The sequence below is a fragment of the Typha latifolia genome, chromosome 1 (genome assembly GCF_019914945.1).
Source record: "Typha latifolia isolate L0001 chromosome 1, TyphaL0001v2, whole genome shotgun sequence".
Classification (NCBI taxonomy): Eukaryota; Viridiplantae; Streptophyta; class Magnoliopsida; order Poales; family Typhaceae; genus Typha; species Typha latifolia.
This window is the reverse complement of record NC_133086.1, coordinates 8,000,144-8,016,429: the sequence shown is the minus strand read 5'-3', so window position 1 is coordinate 8,016,429 and position 16,286 is coordinate 8,000,144. Positions and strand designations below refer to the sequence as shown.

The following is a 16,286-nucleotide window of genomic DNA, read 5'->3' as shown; positions in this document are numbered from 1 at the left end:
CGGGTTCGAAGTAAACTAGAATATTCTAGCTTGTTATCGCCCACTAGCCTATTAGATATTGGACTTGAGTTGAGTATAATGAATCTAACATAATAGGTTAAATATAAAAAAATATTATACTTTATTAGGCTATGTTTAATGAGCTTACGTGAAGACAGTTTAGTTATTTTTTATGGAAACATATTTATATATTAATATATAGTTTACTAAATATCTAATGTGACTAAAAAAATTATAAAAATACGCATACAATACGGGTCGAGTTATAGATTAGAGTAGTGGGTCGAGCTTTCATGCAGGACGGGCAAAAACTTAGCCCATGTCGCCCACTACTATGTCGGGCTTGAGCCGAGCTAAGCCAATTAAAACTAAGTGGGTTCGGGTTGAATTTGGATGGGTTGAGCCTAATGATCATCTATAGACTTGAACCAACAATCTTTTTCAACGTGACCAAATTTCTTACAATTTTGTCACTGAGGCATATTAGAATTATTGTCTTTGTATCAAGAATCTCTTTTTCTTTTGAATTCAATCACTAAGATTTGGATTCATTTAAATTGTTCTTATACCAGTAATCTGTTTCTACATATCATTTCTTTTTGCAATGAAAATAATGGACAGAGAATTCACTACTACTTCGATTTGGTTTGTAGCGTCTAAATCCTTGTGAGCAAGCTCTATTAGGGTTGCTCTTTCTATTTGCATGCGTCTGATTTTATTTTCTTCAGATTAATCTTTTGATTGCCAGGCCAGTCCAATAGAAGTATCTTTGTTTCTCTGCAATCTTACTTCATGGGCTTGGAGAATGCCCCCCTTAGATGAGCACTTGATAATTTACTTAAATCTGTAGATGCTTCTATTGCATTTACAAGCATACTCAAATCTAGCATAAAGACCGAGCTCGGGCCTATCTCAGGCTCGGATCAGGCTGGGCCTAAACCCACTAACATCTCGAGCTCGGCCTAGCTTAGCTCGGTAAAAGCTAGGCAGGATGGGGTTGGGCTTAGACAAGCCGGGCAAAATGATCATCTCTAACTCGTACTCGGCTTAAAATTGAGATAAACTAGAAAAAATTGGCTCAAATTAGCACGTCTCAAGTTTGAGAAAGGTCAAGCTAGACTTGATACATTGATAAAGAGGTTGAGAGACTGACGGGGGATCTTGCCAACACTGAAGTTGGCATTGATGAGGAGGTTAAGGGGCATGATATTCAAAACCCTTATTTTCTTCCCACTCTAGTTCCCATCTCACTCAAATCGCTTCTATATATATATATATATATATATATATATATATATATATATATTAGATCTAATGATTCTAAACTTCTAATAACTCAAATTATTCTATTATGTATATTAAAGAATTTTGTAATCGAGCCTTAATCTAGCCAACAGCCGAAGAAAAAAAAATCTCTGCTCGGCTTGTGAGCTAGCTAGCTTTTTTAACAGCCTTATTATCAATGCAAAGATTGAGTCTATTACTGGAAATAACTATGGTCTCAGAACTAACCACATAAGGACCAATTGAAGGGGAAGAATATATTTTCTCTAATGGTTGCGAAAATGGCGATGATCCTCGTGTCCATATGAAATATTCCAGTTGCTAAAATCATGCAAACTGTTAATTAGAATCAAGGCACATGAGCAAGAAGAAAGGGAAAATATATATGTGGGTATGAGATTAATCTCCTTTTCTGATAAATAGCTACACTAAAAAACTATACAAAAGAAACAAAATTTCTATGCTATCAGTTACACTATATAAGGAAGAATAAAAGAGAGTTTGGAGAACCAATTATGAGACACCTATTTGAGACCAGAAAGAGACTTATGTAGATGACAAATTCTAGTCTCCCCATTATGGTAAATCACAATAGAGGAGTCATATAGATTTCTTCTTCAAGGTTACTAGGAAGTAAAGCCATCCAATTGATGGAGAAATTAATGACTCATAACTACAACAGCAAAAACACTTAGTAATATGGGCAAAAATATCATGATAGTCTAGTCTTTCAATCTGAGTAAAATCTTTGGCAACCAACTAATCAACTTTAGTAGAGTTAGTAGGTACCCTTCTCTATGACAAATCATATTGTGAAAAAAAATTATTTGTTAGTTTGGTGACTTGACTTAGTTGATAGCTCGGCAGTTAGTTTGAAGGAGCAACTCAATAGCGCAACGACTTGTAATAGATCTCGACGACATTTGGTTCGGAGCAATTCTTTAGCGATGCACATAGTTTAAAATCTAGACTAGGCATCTTACTGTATTAACTAAAACTTGATAGGGCCTAAGTGCCTCTGTATTTAGAGAATGTTGGTCTTTTGTTCAACTCATATATAACCTTTGGACTCATAAATGATAAAAAAAATAAAAATGATAATCTTTGGCAACCAACAAAACTTTGTATCGTTCAATAAAACCATTTACATGAATCTTTTCTTTTAAACCAAAAAAAAAACTTGTACCGTTCAATAAAACCATTTACATGAATCTTTTTCTTTTAAGCAAAAAAAAAAAAACTCATGTGTAACCCTAGATTTCTTACCTGGAAGGAGGCGTTAAGGCTTCCAATATAGTTTGCTTCTAAGGCTTTAAGTTCAGACGGTATAACAACATGCCAGTGAGTTTGGCACACCACTTAAGAATATAACTCGTGCATCAATTTGCTTACATAAAATAGAAAGAAAAATAAAATGATGAGAAGAAAATATTAGTACAAGAGAAAATTAAGAATAGAATGAACAATACTCAGAGAGTGCTTGGAAAGTGTATGTCATGAAGGAATCTGAAGGAAGGATTTTACCACAAAAAAAAAAATCTTTTAGGTGAGCCAAGCGAGAGTGATGGTGCATTTTTGGCATAGCAGTAATAAAATGCACATCATTAATGAGGAAGAAATATCGAAAAAGTAAGGGTGAGGTATCATATGGTGATGTGATATTTGAGTAGATGTGGTTGGAGGTCATCATCGGGCGAGTTAAACCGGGTTCATACTAGGCTAGAATATTTCAACCATTTATGACCTATCAATTCTGTGATATATCGGGCTCTCGTCAAATGTAACCACTGAGCCTATCAAAAATATTTTAGCAATATTACTATACCACCAAAACATTTTGATTACCTTTTATAAGAAAATACTACTATAGTAGTCTTCAATAAATAAAACTTCTAATGTAAGACTAATTAAATAATCATGAAGGGCTTGGCAGGCCTGGCTGTGAGTGGGCTAGTCAGGTTAGATTTTTGGGCTAGGCTGAGTAGGGCAGGCAGATGCCATTACTAAATCAAGCTAGGGCCGAGCTGGGCCTAAATCTGGCTCAGGCTTAGCCCAATTCATCTTGAGTGGGTTTGGATGTTGTTGTTGATGAGAGTTGAATTTTAGTGTCAGGTGGAAAGTGGTCATATATTATGTTGCTTCTGATGGTGCCTCATGTATTTGTGCAACATTGTGAACTTGTGACGGTGTTGGATAAGAAAACTATTTGAAATGAAAAAAAAACTTATTCAACAAAGGAAACATGCACACAGGGGTGTTAAAAAAGCTTAAATATTTGCGAGCTCCGGTTGATACAAATTGAATCATATCAGATTGCATCATGAGGACATTAGGATTGATAGATCAAATTTATTTATTTTTTAATTAATTTTATGTTTATCTCTTATGTAAGTTTTTAAGAAAGTCTAATTATATCATATAAGCCTTTAAAGTATGTCTAGTTAAGTCATATAAACCACTAAGACAAGTCAAATTAAGTCATGTAAGTCACTAAGGCAAGTTCAATTAAGTCATATAAGTCTCTAAGATATGCTCTAATTCAAGTCGTATAAGCCTTTAGGGTTAGACCGAGCATGACTCATTATATATGACATCTATATATAGAGAGACTGAGCTTCTTTGTTAAACATTTAACTATTCAAGCATTAAGAAATAATTTTAGCATTGAATTTATTTTAGGAGTAAGAATGAGATAATCTAGGAGTAGAAGTGGATTAATTATAGCCGTTTATTTTTCTAGGAGTATATCAAACTTTGATACCTAATTCTACCTCTAAACTATAGCCACCATCATCTCCACGAGTGCCCTACTTTACAGCTGTCTATCACCACCTTTGATGACCTGCTACCCTCCGACAACCGCTGCAACATCAGATAATTATCAACCTGTCTAGTTTTGATCTTCTTCCACTGTTTTAATTTTACACACTGACATCGAAATCATATAAAACTAAAGCCATTAGATCCATGACTTTCGAGGCTTCTTTATATAAAAATATTATAATTTTTTTCACATCCAGTCAACTCGCTTATGCTCAGCTCGAGTAGGCCCGATATATAATATATAAGGTGATTATATATATATATATATATATATATATATATATATATATATATATATATATATATATATATATAAAGAAAGAAATTTTATAAGTTATATGTAGCACAACTGATTAAGATAGTTGGTTTTAAGTAACCCAACCTCAGGCATACTTCATTTATCTCCTATTTGTTCTATCATGAGCCATATCGGAGAATTAATAGACGTCTATGCCCTTATAGCCATCCTTCAAATTGGCTTTAGTGAATTAGACTAATGATTCTAAATTGGCTTTAGTGAACTAAATCAACGAGTTATTAGGCTTGACTTTTTGGCTCAAGCTGGCTCGATGCCCCCGTATTATTGAGCTCATCTCAACACCTGGCCTACTACAAGAAGATCTCTCTTCTCAAGTCCGATTAGAAATCCGTGCATTAATCGAGCTAAAAATCAATTCAGTTTAAACATCAATACTGAATTAGTTTAATGAGAGAGACTCGAAAAAACCTGACTCTCCTGACGAGATGACTCACTCACTCATGAGATAGCTATATCTAATTAGATCACTCTACTAAATTAGATGATATTAATTAATGTCTAGTTGAGTCAACTAATTATTACTCAATCCACAATACGGTTGATTATATCAGACCTAAATGTGATCAAACGGCTCAGCCCGTACGTGCCCGGCCCAGTTTGGTCCGGGCTAAGCCCGGCCCGAGCCCAAATTACCCATGGGCAGCACGGGCCAGCCTTTTGCCTCCCGACCCGGCCCGAAAGCCCACCCGTTTGGCCCGCAACTAAGCCCGCCCGTTCTGCTATAGTATTTACCCGTTCTGCTATAGTAAAAACCAACTAAAATTTTGGTACTGTACCATTTTACATTTTTTTTAAGCACACATTTAAAATTTTTTTAATTTATTATTATTTTTTTAAATAGAGAATATAAATATATTTTTTTAAATAAGCTAATAGTAAAAAAATTCTAAAAATAGCTAAAATATGGGTTGAGCCGAATGATCGGTGGATCGAGCCATGAATAAATACTTAAGCCCGGTTGGACCGAAAAGCCCGGTTGGCCCGCTCGATGATCATGTCTAATCAGACCCTTCATACAGTTGATTTTTTGGTGCATCTGTCTGTCTGATATCAACAGCTCTTCTATTTTTTTTTTAATTCCTAAGAAGGAAGGGATTAAAGATTTTCGTTCCATTAGTCTTATGAATTAAGTTCAGAAAATCCTTACTAAATAGCTGGCTGATAGACTTCTATTGTGGATAATTCTCTTGGCCCGCAGATGTTTAAAAGGATGATTTGCTTATCGAGCTGGATTTTAAAAAAGGGCGTTTCATTTTATCAACTGGGATATTATTTTTAATATTTTCAAGGCCCTTGGCTGTCCTCAGAAGTAGATTCTTTGGATTGAGAATTGCCCATCCTTTATTTTGGCTGCGTATTCTTGTAGTTCTATTGAGTATATTGGTCATTCTCAAAGCACTGAGATACCTATTCTACAGATGATACCTTTGTGAAAAATTATACAAACCCTAGGAATGATTGCCAAACTCTTACCTATTAAAATACTACAAATAAATAAGAATAATATTAAAAAATGAACAATAAAGTTTTTATGTGAAAAAATTGGATCCCAGCTTGGATAAAGAAAAAAAAATCAATCAGCAAGAAAATTTTTATAGTCTATAAGACTGATTTATAAACACTCCTTAATTTACATAACTCTATTTGGAATATCTTGCTCAGTAGATTCCATATTTCATCGCTCCCCATAATAGAATTTTTATATCAGTGACCATTGAGATTGTTCAGCCATCTAAGTAATCCTCGAGAAAAGATTTTTTATGATATGAAGAACCAAAGATAAACCTTTGAAAAAGACCCTCCAAAAGAATAAAAGATAGCCACACAAGTATTAGGTTTTTCAATACTTATGCACATCTTCTAACTAATGTATAAAGAACCTAGAAAAAAATATTATTCATGTGTAATGCAAAAAAATCTAAAACTCATCCTTGTGTTTGAAAAACCTGTAAACAAGGAACACAAAAACCCGCGTTCAAATGACTTGCGAACGTCTGTAAACTTGAGAAAACATACATCTATATCTTAGACTATTTGTAGGGCAATTGCCAACTTCGTCTTCTATGCTTCTTTTTCTAACGAACGTGATTCTCAACTTGTGCATATCCTTATTATGAAGTATCTTAACATAAAATAATTATTTTGATCATATCCGTCAAACTTATATAACTTTGCAATTCCCCGTTATAGCAATTTGTCATAAAATAACTTTTACAAAATGCACAATATCTAACACAAATAATTAACTGAGTATATCACAAGTGAAAAAAAAATAATACTAAGTGAGGATATGTTATATAAATAGATCAAAATATAACTTATAACTAAGGATGATAGTAATAAAAAAAAATGCACATCATTTTAAGGATAAATTTGTGATTTAAGGTGTCAGTTACCATCATTCAGAGTAATTCAAACTTGTATTCATTTTCTTTTTCTCTCTACTCTCTCACATTTGAAACTTAATTAGAAATAAACTATCATTAGTTATTAAATCTTTTTAGTGTTTCCTAGTCAAATTCAATAAAATTCTTATACTCTCAACCAAACGCCACCTAAAGGACTGCCATTCGATTCTTTTGTAGTCACTCAACTAAACTGGATAATAATTTAGTGATATTTTTGTCTTGCATATCTATCAAACTCGCTCTCACATTTGGTAACTTGACAGGGACCACAATATAGTAATAGATTAATAGTCCACTCGCTAGCAGTGACGCGTAATTTGATCGGTTGCGTGTCTTTTAGCTGCAAGTTGGATTTAGTTTCTTTTAAAAAGTTTGGACTTAGTTCGGGGCTTAACCTCAAATGGCCTTGAAGATTTATTTACAAGAGTAAAACTCTGATTCCTTTGAATTTTCACCGTTGACTCCAGGATACGCTCGGATAAGCATCGAGTTTAATTGGTTGGTGGAAGTCAACTTAGGAAGGCCATGCTACTCACTTCCAAATACTCGTGGTCCACTGCATGATAAACTAATTCACACTACTTTCTAATTCGATTCGCTTCACCGGGCATCCCTCTCCCCCTCCTCTTCCAAGCTTTTCTTTCTTTACCTTCGAAGTTTTAATCTCTCACTCATCCCTTCTTCCTCCTTTTCCATGGCGAGAGCTCTGCTTTCCTCTATCATAACTTTGGGCGCCAAGTTGGTGGCTGCGACCCGAAGCTCCGGATCCGTGGAGGCCCTGGAGGATGACATGAATTGGACGATGAGCACCCTGAAGGGAATCCAAGCGACGCTTCGCGACGCGGAGGAGAGGGAAATCAGGGAAGAATCCGTGAAGCTGTGGCTTAAGGAGCTCAGGGAAGTCGCTTACGCTGCTGAGGACGTTCTTGATGACTGCCACTACGAAGTAATGCGGGCCAAAGTGGAGGCAAGAACAGCTGCGGTAGCCGATCCGAGCAAGAAGAACCGAAGATTTGGCGAGGTCTGTGTTGATCTGGAGGCCCTCCATTTGCAAGAGGAGGAAGCGCAAGTAACAGACTTTGTGGCAAAGGATTCTCTTCGCAAGAGGAAGATAGTGCAAGTGGGCAGCTCATCTTCAAGTCGATCAATCCAGTGTTTTCGGTAGAACGGAGGGAAAGGAGGAGGTAATCGAATTATTACTCTCTGATCATGATAGTGCAAGTAATATTTCTACCATTGTTATCGTTGGCAAAGGGGGACTGGGAAAAACCACGCTTACTAATCTCGTATATAATGATCCGAGGGTACGCCAAAGTTTTGATCGAACCGGATGGGCATGCGTCTCTGAATTTTTTGATGTCAGGCGGCTCACAAAGGCGATGATCGAGTCTATTTCCCATGGGAGTTGTCCTCTCACAGAGCTGAGCACATTGCAGGGTAATCTTATGAACCTAGTTAGGGGGAAGAGGGTATTGATTGTTCTTGATGATGTGTGGAACGAGCAGCATAGCGACTGGGAACTACTGCAAGCTCCTTTGTTGTGCGCAAAAGTGGCAAAAATCCTTGTCACCACGAGGAATGATGCAGTTGCTGTCATCATGCAGACATTGCCAACTTATCGGCTTGGCTACTTGCCAGAGCATCAATGCTGGGCTTTGTTTCAGCATTATGCATTTGGCGGCATGGATTGCGTTGACCAATGTAACTTGGAAAAAATAGGAAAAGAGATTGTGAGTAAGTGCGGTGGCTTACCGCTGGCTGTGAAGTCACTTGCAAGCCTTTTGAGATTCGAGGTGGACGAAGATTGTTGGACGGAGATCTTAGAAAGTGAAGAATGGCAATCATACGTTGACAATGAGACTTTTGTAGCCCTTCGTATTAGCTATCACCGTATGCCTCCATATCTGAAGCCCTGCTTCCGATTCTGCTCTATGTTCCCTAAGAACTATCAACTGTCAAAGAAACAGTTGATTCAACTGTGGATTGCCCAAGGTTACATACAGTCTGACAGTAGAAAAACAATGGAAGAGATTGGTAATGAATATGTTGATGAATTAATGAGGAGGTCATTTATTGATCATATGTCTGACCATTCTACTTTCTATGGGGAGGATGACAGCGCATATAAGATGCACGATTTGATTCATGATTTAGGAGGATTGATGTCTGAAAAAGAACATTATGCGATGGTCGATGCTGAGATGTCTGATCTTTCAGATGAAGTTCATCATGTATTCGTGAAAAATAATGTGGAAACAGTGTTATCCGGAAATCTTACAGATCTTCGAACACTTATATTGACAACTGATGATAGCAAAATCATTCATCTAGATGATCTTGCAAAAGCTCAGTGCTTAAGGGCTTTGGAGTTGGAAGTACATTTTCTGAAGCTACCAAATTCAATAGGCAATTTGAAGCACCTGCGATATCTTTTCCTTCTTCACTATGAGCAGAAAAGTCTACCTCCATCAATATGCCTCCTTTACAATCTGCAGATATTGGTTCTTGCATATTGTCATCAACTTGTAGATTTACCGGAAAGCATAGGAAACCTAAATAACCTACGACACCTTACAATCGCCTTCTCCAGTATTGGAAGGCTACCTGAATCTATTTGTCAGCTTAGCAACTTACAGAAATTACCAGAAGGACCTCTGATATACATGAATTACCAGAAGGACTTGGAAACCTTGTTGACCTACGGTACCTAGCAGTGTGCTGCTGTCAGATTAAAGTATTGCCTGAGTCAGTTTGTCAGCTTAACAGCTTGCACACCCTGATACTAACTAGCTGCAAAGGGCTCAGAGAGTTGCCCAGCTGTATAGGAAACCTAAGGAATCTACAAAATCTAAACCTCATAGAATCTGGAGTCCGATACATGCCACTTGGGATCCACAAACTTGTGGCTCTTCGGAGTCTGGAGGTATGGTGCAGTAGGATTTCTAAAGGATTTGGTTAATCTAGAAGGAAGTGTATGCATCTCAGGGTTGGAGAACATTGTAGACTCAGAAGATGCAAACAATGTAATATAAGAGAGCTGACACTGAACTGGCAGACCACATTTGGTAAGTACTTCAGAGCAAGCAGAGCACATCTAGTCCAATTCAAACTAGAAGTCAGCAAGGATGGCGATGCAGATAGATTGGTTGGTAAGGAGATGGATTGTCCAATGTTAGAATGCCTTCGATCTCACTCCAGCCTCAAACAAATCAATATTCTCGGTTTTCATGGCAGTTTATTTCCAAGATGGATGGGTGACCCTTCCTCCTGTACATCGCTTGAATCAGTCATTATAGAAAGCTGTCAATATCTTAGGTCTCTTCCATTTTGTAATCTCCATTCTATCAGTAGCTTGACTATAGTTGGGTGTCACGAACTCCAGATCTTACCACAGGAACATCTGCCATCCAAGCTTCAAATTTTATGCATCCAGGATTGTCTGCAACTGAAATTGCTGACCGGTTTGCAGAATCTTATGTCACTCATTCGTCTTGACATATACAAATGTCCTGAACTCCAAATCTCACCAAATGAAACATTGCCACCCAAGCTGAAGATAAAATGTGTTAAGATTTTTGAATGCCCAAGGCTTACAGATTGGTGGCAGCAACAGAATATTAAGGTATGCTCCATCTTTAACATATAAGACCTATTAATTATTTGAGGAATTTACAGAACCATCTCTCTCTGACTATATAGCTAATCCAAGATATTCAGCTATTTTTATTCACTCAAACATATTGTATTAATGTCATCTATGTAAGACTTTTATATCAAGCATGGCCTAATATGAGACTAATCTGTCTGTTCTGTGTGTACTATAGTTCTAAATGGGAGGTTGATTACGGCCTGGAAAGTGATAAAAATGGGAGTGCAGATGCAACTGAAATTGACAGCAGTGCAGAAACAAATTTGCTTTGGCAGAGTGGTTCTTGCTTCAGAAAACAATATCTGGAAATAGGTACCTGTAGAAAATAATCAGTTTGTTCCTGCTAAATTGAACAAGCTATACTTATACTTAGATCATCCAGCTGAGGTTGTCTATGTCATGCTTCATACACTATATTCATGCTTACTTCTCTGTTTACAATGGCTATGCAAAAGGTGTTAGTTTATGTAAGATTGCATCAGGAAGGTAATAGTGGAAGAGAAAGTTATGAACAAATCAATTCTGAAATCATCTAATTCACAATTACCATTTTTCGTGGACTTGCGTGATATGATATCACCAGTCAGATTCTTGTTAGGACCTTCCTTCGTTTCCTGTAATTCATCTCGAGTAACCTCTGGCTGATCATGTAACCTTTCATAACATGGTTTTACAAGACTTCTTAGCGCTCTCGTGAATATTTCGGAACTTTAAAGAATTATCTCTCAATGACTACTGTCACGATCCGAAATAGGAATTATGACCGGCCATGCATCTCAATATGCTTGAGATACACGAAGCCTTAATAATACTTTCTACGAGTACGATGGCAAATAAATAAGTAAAATGAAAAATTACTTTATTAAATTTTATACTAATTGCAATAAATATAAAATAATATTATTGTTTTTGAGTCTCTAACAAAATAAATAAATCTTATAATCTAAAGCATAAAATCCAAAAGAACAGAAAAGTAAATAGGTGAATCCTAAGTGGAGGTGGAGTCCGGGTACATCTCGCTCAGTCGTCCCGCTGACTATTACTTGAGATAGATAAATAAATACAAAAAAAAGAATCCATGAGCCAACAACTATAGCTTAGTGAGTGGAATCCACTCGAAAACCAAATAAATTTTTAATCATAATAATACTGAATAAAATTAAACTAAAAGCAATAATATCCATAACAATATGCAATAGGCATGCTCTTTAAATAATAACAATAATAACAATAGAGAGAGTCACAACTTGTAACCTTGCACGGCTTCAACATATTAACATCTTTTCAATATTTATACTGTCATATATCTCAATGGGTCTAAACCCTGTAGATCCACATCAACTAGAAGTCACCTCGAGTTGACGCTCGGGACTTTTCTTCATAGCTGATCCGGTTAGGGTCATCAGATAGTATCACTATGTGATCAACACACTCTGTCTTTTTCACTAACCGTTGAGAGAAGTTAGAGTCACCTAGGAAATTTCTCATTCATCCTAGGACTGTTCCCTAACTCTGCCAGAGTCACCCAAAAAAGTCACCGCAGTGATCTGATTTAAGACTTTTTCCTGGACTTCCAAATAGACTTGAGTCACCACGGAAAATCGCAAACGATTTATACCAGGACTGTTCTCTAAATCGTACAAATACTAGTCTCATTTTTTTTTCACAATTTTCAATATTTGCACGAAGTATGGTGATGCACTGAGTATAATGATTAAATGCACACAAAAAATATAATAATTAAATTTTTGCACGTACAGATGAAATAAATAGATTTGCACACTGAAATTATAACAATTAAATTTTTGCACGTAAGGATGAAATAAATAATTTGCACACAGAAAATTTACATGATCTGATAAAGGTACGAAATATAATAAAATAAATATGTGAGTGAACCCACTCACTTAAGTCTAGGCAAGACAACTGAAATCTCAAATCCCTAGCTCACGTACTAAAAATCACCACATTAAATAATAAATAATAATAATAATAAAAATCACCACCTTAAATAATAAATAATAATAATAATTTTAATTTTAATAATATCAATATTTTTAAATTTTAAAAACTAAAAAGAACTAAAATATGTTTAATTTACCCATTGGATTGGGCTGAGCTACTGCTGGCCCGGCCCAATTCAAAAAAAGAACTAATCGGGCTAGGCCAAGGCCTAGCCAAAAAGAGACTAATCAGGCTGGGCCAAGGCCCAACTAAAATTAAGTGGATTGGGCTCGGGCTAACCCGCAGCCCACCCAAATAAGTGGTTCGGGTCGGGTCTTTGGATCCGAAATCCAACCCGAACCTGAACCCGAAACTTAAAAGAAAAGGGTTGGCTCGGGTTAAACCCGAGCCCCACCAAAACCCCTTCTCTTCCCGCGACTGACGCGAGGAAGAGAAGGGTTGAGGGAGGTAGTGACCGCCGGCGACCCCGTCGGCGGCAGTTCACGACCACCCTCAACCTCTCGGCTCTCTCTCTCTCTCTTTCTCTCTCTCTCTCTCTCTACTTCATCGTCCTCACGAGGTGGAGGAGAACTCACCACCGACGGCCGACGTCGTTTGGAGGCACGAGGGCTCCCTAGAAGACATCACCGATACTGGGCTTGGAGCATGAAGCTTCCGGTGACGATGCGGTTGCGACCCGAAGCCGCTGGCCGACCTGATTCGCCGGTGAAGCCAAAATCCCAAATTAGGTATTTTCGATTTACCCTATTAAATTTTAATTAAAATTTATGGGTGGGAGAGGGCTTACCAACGAGTCGTATGGTGGTCTTTGATTGCTCCGGCGGCGCTCCGACGATCCAATTCCACAACGACGACTCGGACGGTGAGAACAAAAAAAGAAAACAAAGGAGGGGAAGAAGAAGATAGAGAAGGGGGGTCTGAGATGGTTAAGCAGAGAGAGAGAGAGGGGATTAGGGTTTTTAATTTATAGATTAAGGAAAAATCATGATCTAATCCGATCCGGATTAAGCGCGATTTCGCCCTGCGCCTCGTCGCGTGCCAGAGAAGGAGAGGGGAGGGGCTGCACATGTAGAGCACGTGCACCCTCCTCTCTCTCAACCCCTAGATTTTTATTTTTTAAAAATTCTGACAACTACTTGCCACTTTATTCCACTTAAATCAGATAAATTGTCATAATGATCAACCTGAGACTTCTTCATGCTTGAAGTAATATGAGAGACAAATTTGCCTATTCTCTGTGCAGCTTTCCTTTGGCAAGTATGCACTGAACGGAACAGTGAAGAGGAGACCTGCTGCAGCTTGGAAGGTGATGAAGATGGAAATATACAGATGCAAATCAATCGGGAAGTGAAGAGGTAATCAATCTACTCGTTACAGTATATCATCCAGCTACTTTTGTTTATGCCATGCTCAGAAATTAGAGCAACAGCATGCTTACTCTTTTATCATGCCAAAATAAGGTGTGAGCTGATGAAAGCTCACATTATGAAGGAAGCTAATAGATGAGAAGATAATAAACAGTGCTCTTTCTGGAAACATCTAATCCACATTTATCGCTGTGTGTGGAATAAATTTAGGTGAAAAACTGGAACAGATTCTTGTTAAGATCCTAGTATTTTTCCTTGCCCATTTGGTTGCAGAATAAGAAAAAAATTGGAATTCTTTTTGGCAGGGGTTAAATTGAACAGATCAAAATATTGCTTATTGTGCTAAAGCATTCTTCTTCAGTTACTGGATTGGATAAATTAGAAGATTCCATTTCGAAATTTGATGATGGCCTTTCTTAGTTGGCCAGTTTAGTCTGATAAATTACTGATTTGATTTTGATTGAAGTTTTTGTTATTTTGATCTTCTTGAATCAGATCTGAAAGAAAATCAAAATTCTGGAATATTGACGGTATTGACTTATTAGATACGTAACTACTGCATAATTATGTCTTACATGGTGCTTGGGATGGCTAACATTTTATCCTTCTGCTGAATAACACATACTAATCAGCAATTACACCATGCGGAATAACTGACCAGTTTCACCTTAAGGCTATGTGATTGATATTATTCTTAACAGAAGGAAGCAGGGAAATCCTTCAAATTCTCCTTGCGAAATACTTGACTTGGTCCACCTTGCTAGTGTTTCTTAATGCCTTACCGACCTTCTCACAACCTACTAAATGTGCTCATTCTGTTTCCCCTCAAGCTCATCCTAATATCAGGTTTTTTTTTTACACTAAAAGTGAAGATGCTTTATTCTATACTTCAGATGTTTCAATTGATATGGCTCTTTCCTATACTTCTCGTTCTTCATTACCTTGTATACAATTCTATATACTCGATAAAGACTTGTACAAATCTAAGTTTTATCTTCATTAATTATGAGATCCAATATATCACTAAAAACTTTACTTTCTTTTCCTTCTTTGAAGTGATGAATGATCCAATAATTATTAAAATGGTATAGTTGTCGTGCATGAGAGTCCCACACCACTAGGGTGCACGCGGCAAGTCTTTACCATCATATTGGCTGATGCCCCTAAAGTCCATCACAAATTAATATAGCTTGAACATTGAAATTGGGGTTTGATTCGTCAACTTTCTTATATTATTGTTGAAATATTAGTCAAATAATATGTGGATCTCTCTTTATTTACTCTTTTGTGGTAAAGTGTCCATATTGTCACTTCAAGGAAAATAGATGTATGTATGTATATATATATATATTTGTCCTTTTTCCTAACTTTATTTACTCTGGTTCCTAATTATTGGATAATATCTAGATATGCAGATATGCCATATGCTCCATTTATTGAAAGGTTTCAATTGCTGTTCCCTATTCAGGTCATTCTATGCGAAGTGAGTTTTCTCCACAACCAGCTTGTACACTCTTTCTATTCTCTCAAGAAACCATTTTAGTCTCACCAAAGTATGCATCAATTCCTTTAATACCTTATACCATGTGATTTGGATAGTTGTTTTATATCGTCTTGAGCAACAAAATTGAAGTATGAGATTTATGTTATGAATCTTGAACCTCAATAAGTGTCTATGAAGACAAGTTTGCCCTTATTCTTCCAATGGAAACTATCGTCTTCTTTCTGTTACTTATCTCTACCAGATTTCGTGGACTAATTAACAATGACGACTTCCACTAGTTCGCCTTGAATTTTGATTCTGAAATAAATATACTTTTTTTCTCTCTTTAATTTTGTCTATCTTAGCTGTCTATATGTTTTCTTCCATCTCTCTTGTAAAATGATGTCCCATACTCTGATCAAGATAAGGTCAGACCTGGAAGGGCTTTATATTCCAATAACATTGTTTCAGGAGTTGAACAAGATTGATGCCTACTCAGAAACCCGGTACGATCCTCAGGAGCTACTTACTAGCATCAAGAAGCATTTTGGTGTAAAATCCTTCTACAGAGCTCAACCATACTTTTGTTTTATGCATTGGAGAGAGAATGTAAAATCTAAATTAATTTTTTTCTTTTGCCTTCTGAGATCTATTGAAGGATTCTCTCCTACCTTTCGCAGGTTATAAGTTAATCTTTAATTTCCCATTTGTTTCTGCATGATTTTATAACTCACAAATCTTGATTTTCTGTGTGTGCACACAAGTGAACAAACAAAATACTCTTACTGTGGAAAAGTTGAAGAGAGGAAAATAGCGGCAATTCTGATTTTAATGATTCCATCCACTTGTAATAGAACTACCTCAATACTGTTGAAGTCAATGGCAAGAACATGTTCTCAAATTAAATGTCTGTAATATACTTTAATGTTGATCAGATGTAATAAAATACTTCTGTGGAAAGTTTGGCATTGTTTGTGTTGCCAGGAAA

General features: G+C 36.7%; 1 protein-coding gene and 1 long non-coding RNA gene across 2 annotated transcripts; both read left to right on the top strand.

The window, feature by feature from the left end:
- The first annotated feature begins 7,528 nt into the window (after window positions 1-7,528).
- LOC140802781 (disease resistance protein RGA2-like) lies at window positions 7,529-9,627 on the top strand. Its single transcript, XM_073158402.1, has 2 exons — window positions 7,529-7,972; window positions 8,004-9,627. Exons 1-2 carry the CDS (start codon window positions 7,529-7,531, stop codon window positions 9,543-9,545), a joined length of 1,986 nt encoding a protein of 661 aa, XP_073014503.1. The 3' UTR covers window positions 9,546-9,627.
- Window positions 9,628-9,805: 178 nt separating this feature from the next.
- On the top strand, window positions 9,806-16,258 carry LOC140798937 (uncharacterized). Its single transcript, XR_012110929.1, has 5 exons — window positions 9,806-10,456; window positions 10,659-10,795; window positions 13,692-13,803; window positions 15,223-15,298; window positions 15,770-16,258. It is a non-coding gene; the product is annotated as an uncharacterized lncRNA (long non-coding RNA).
- Window positions 16,259-16,286: the final 28 nt, after the last annotated feature.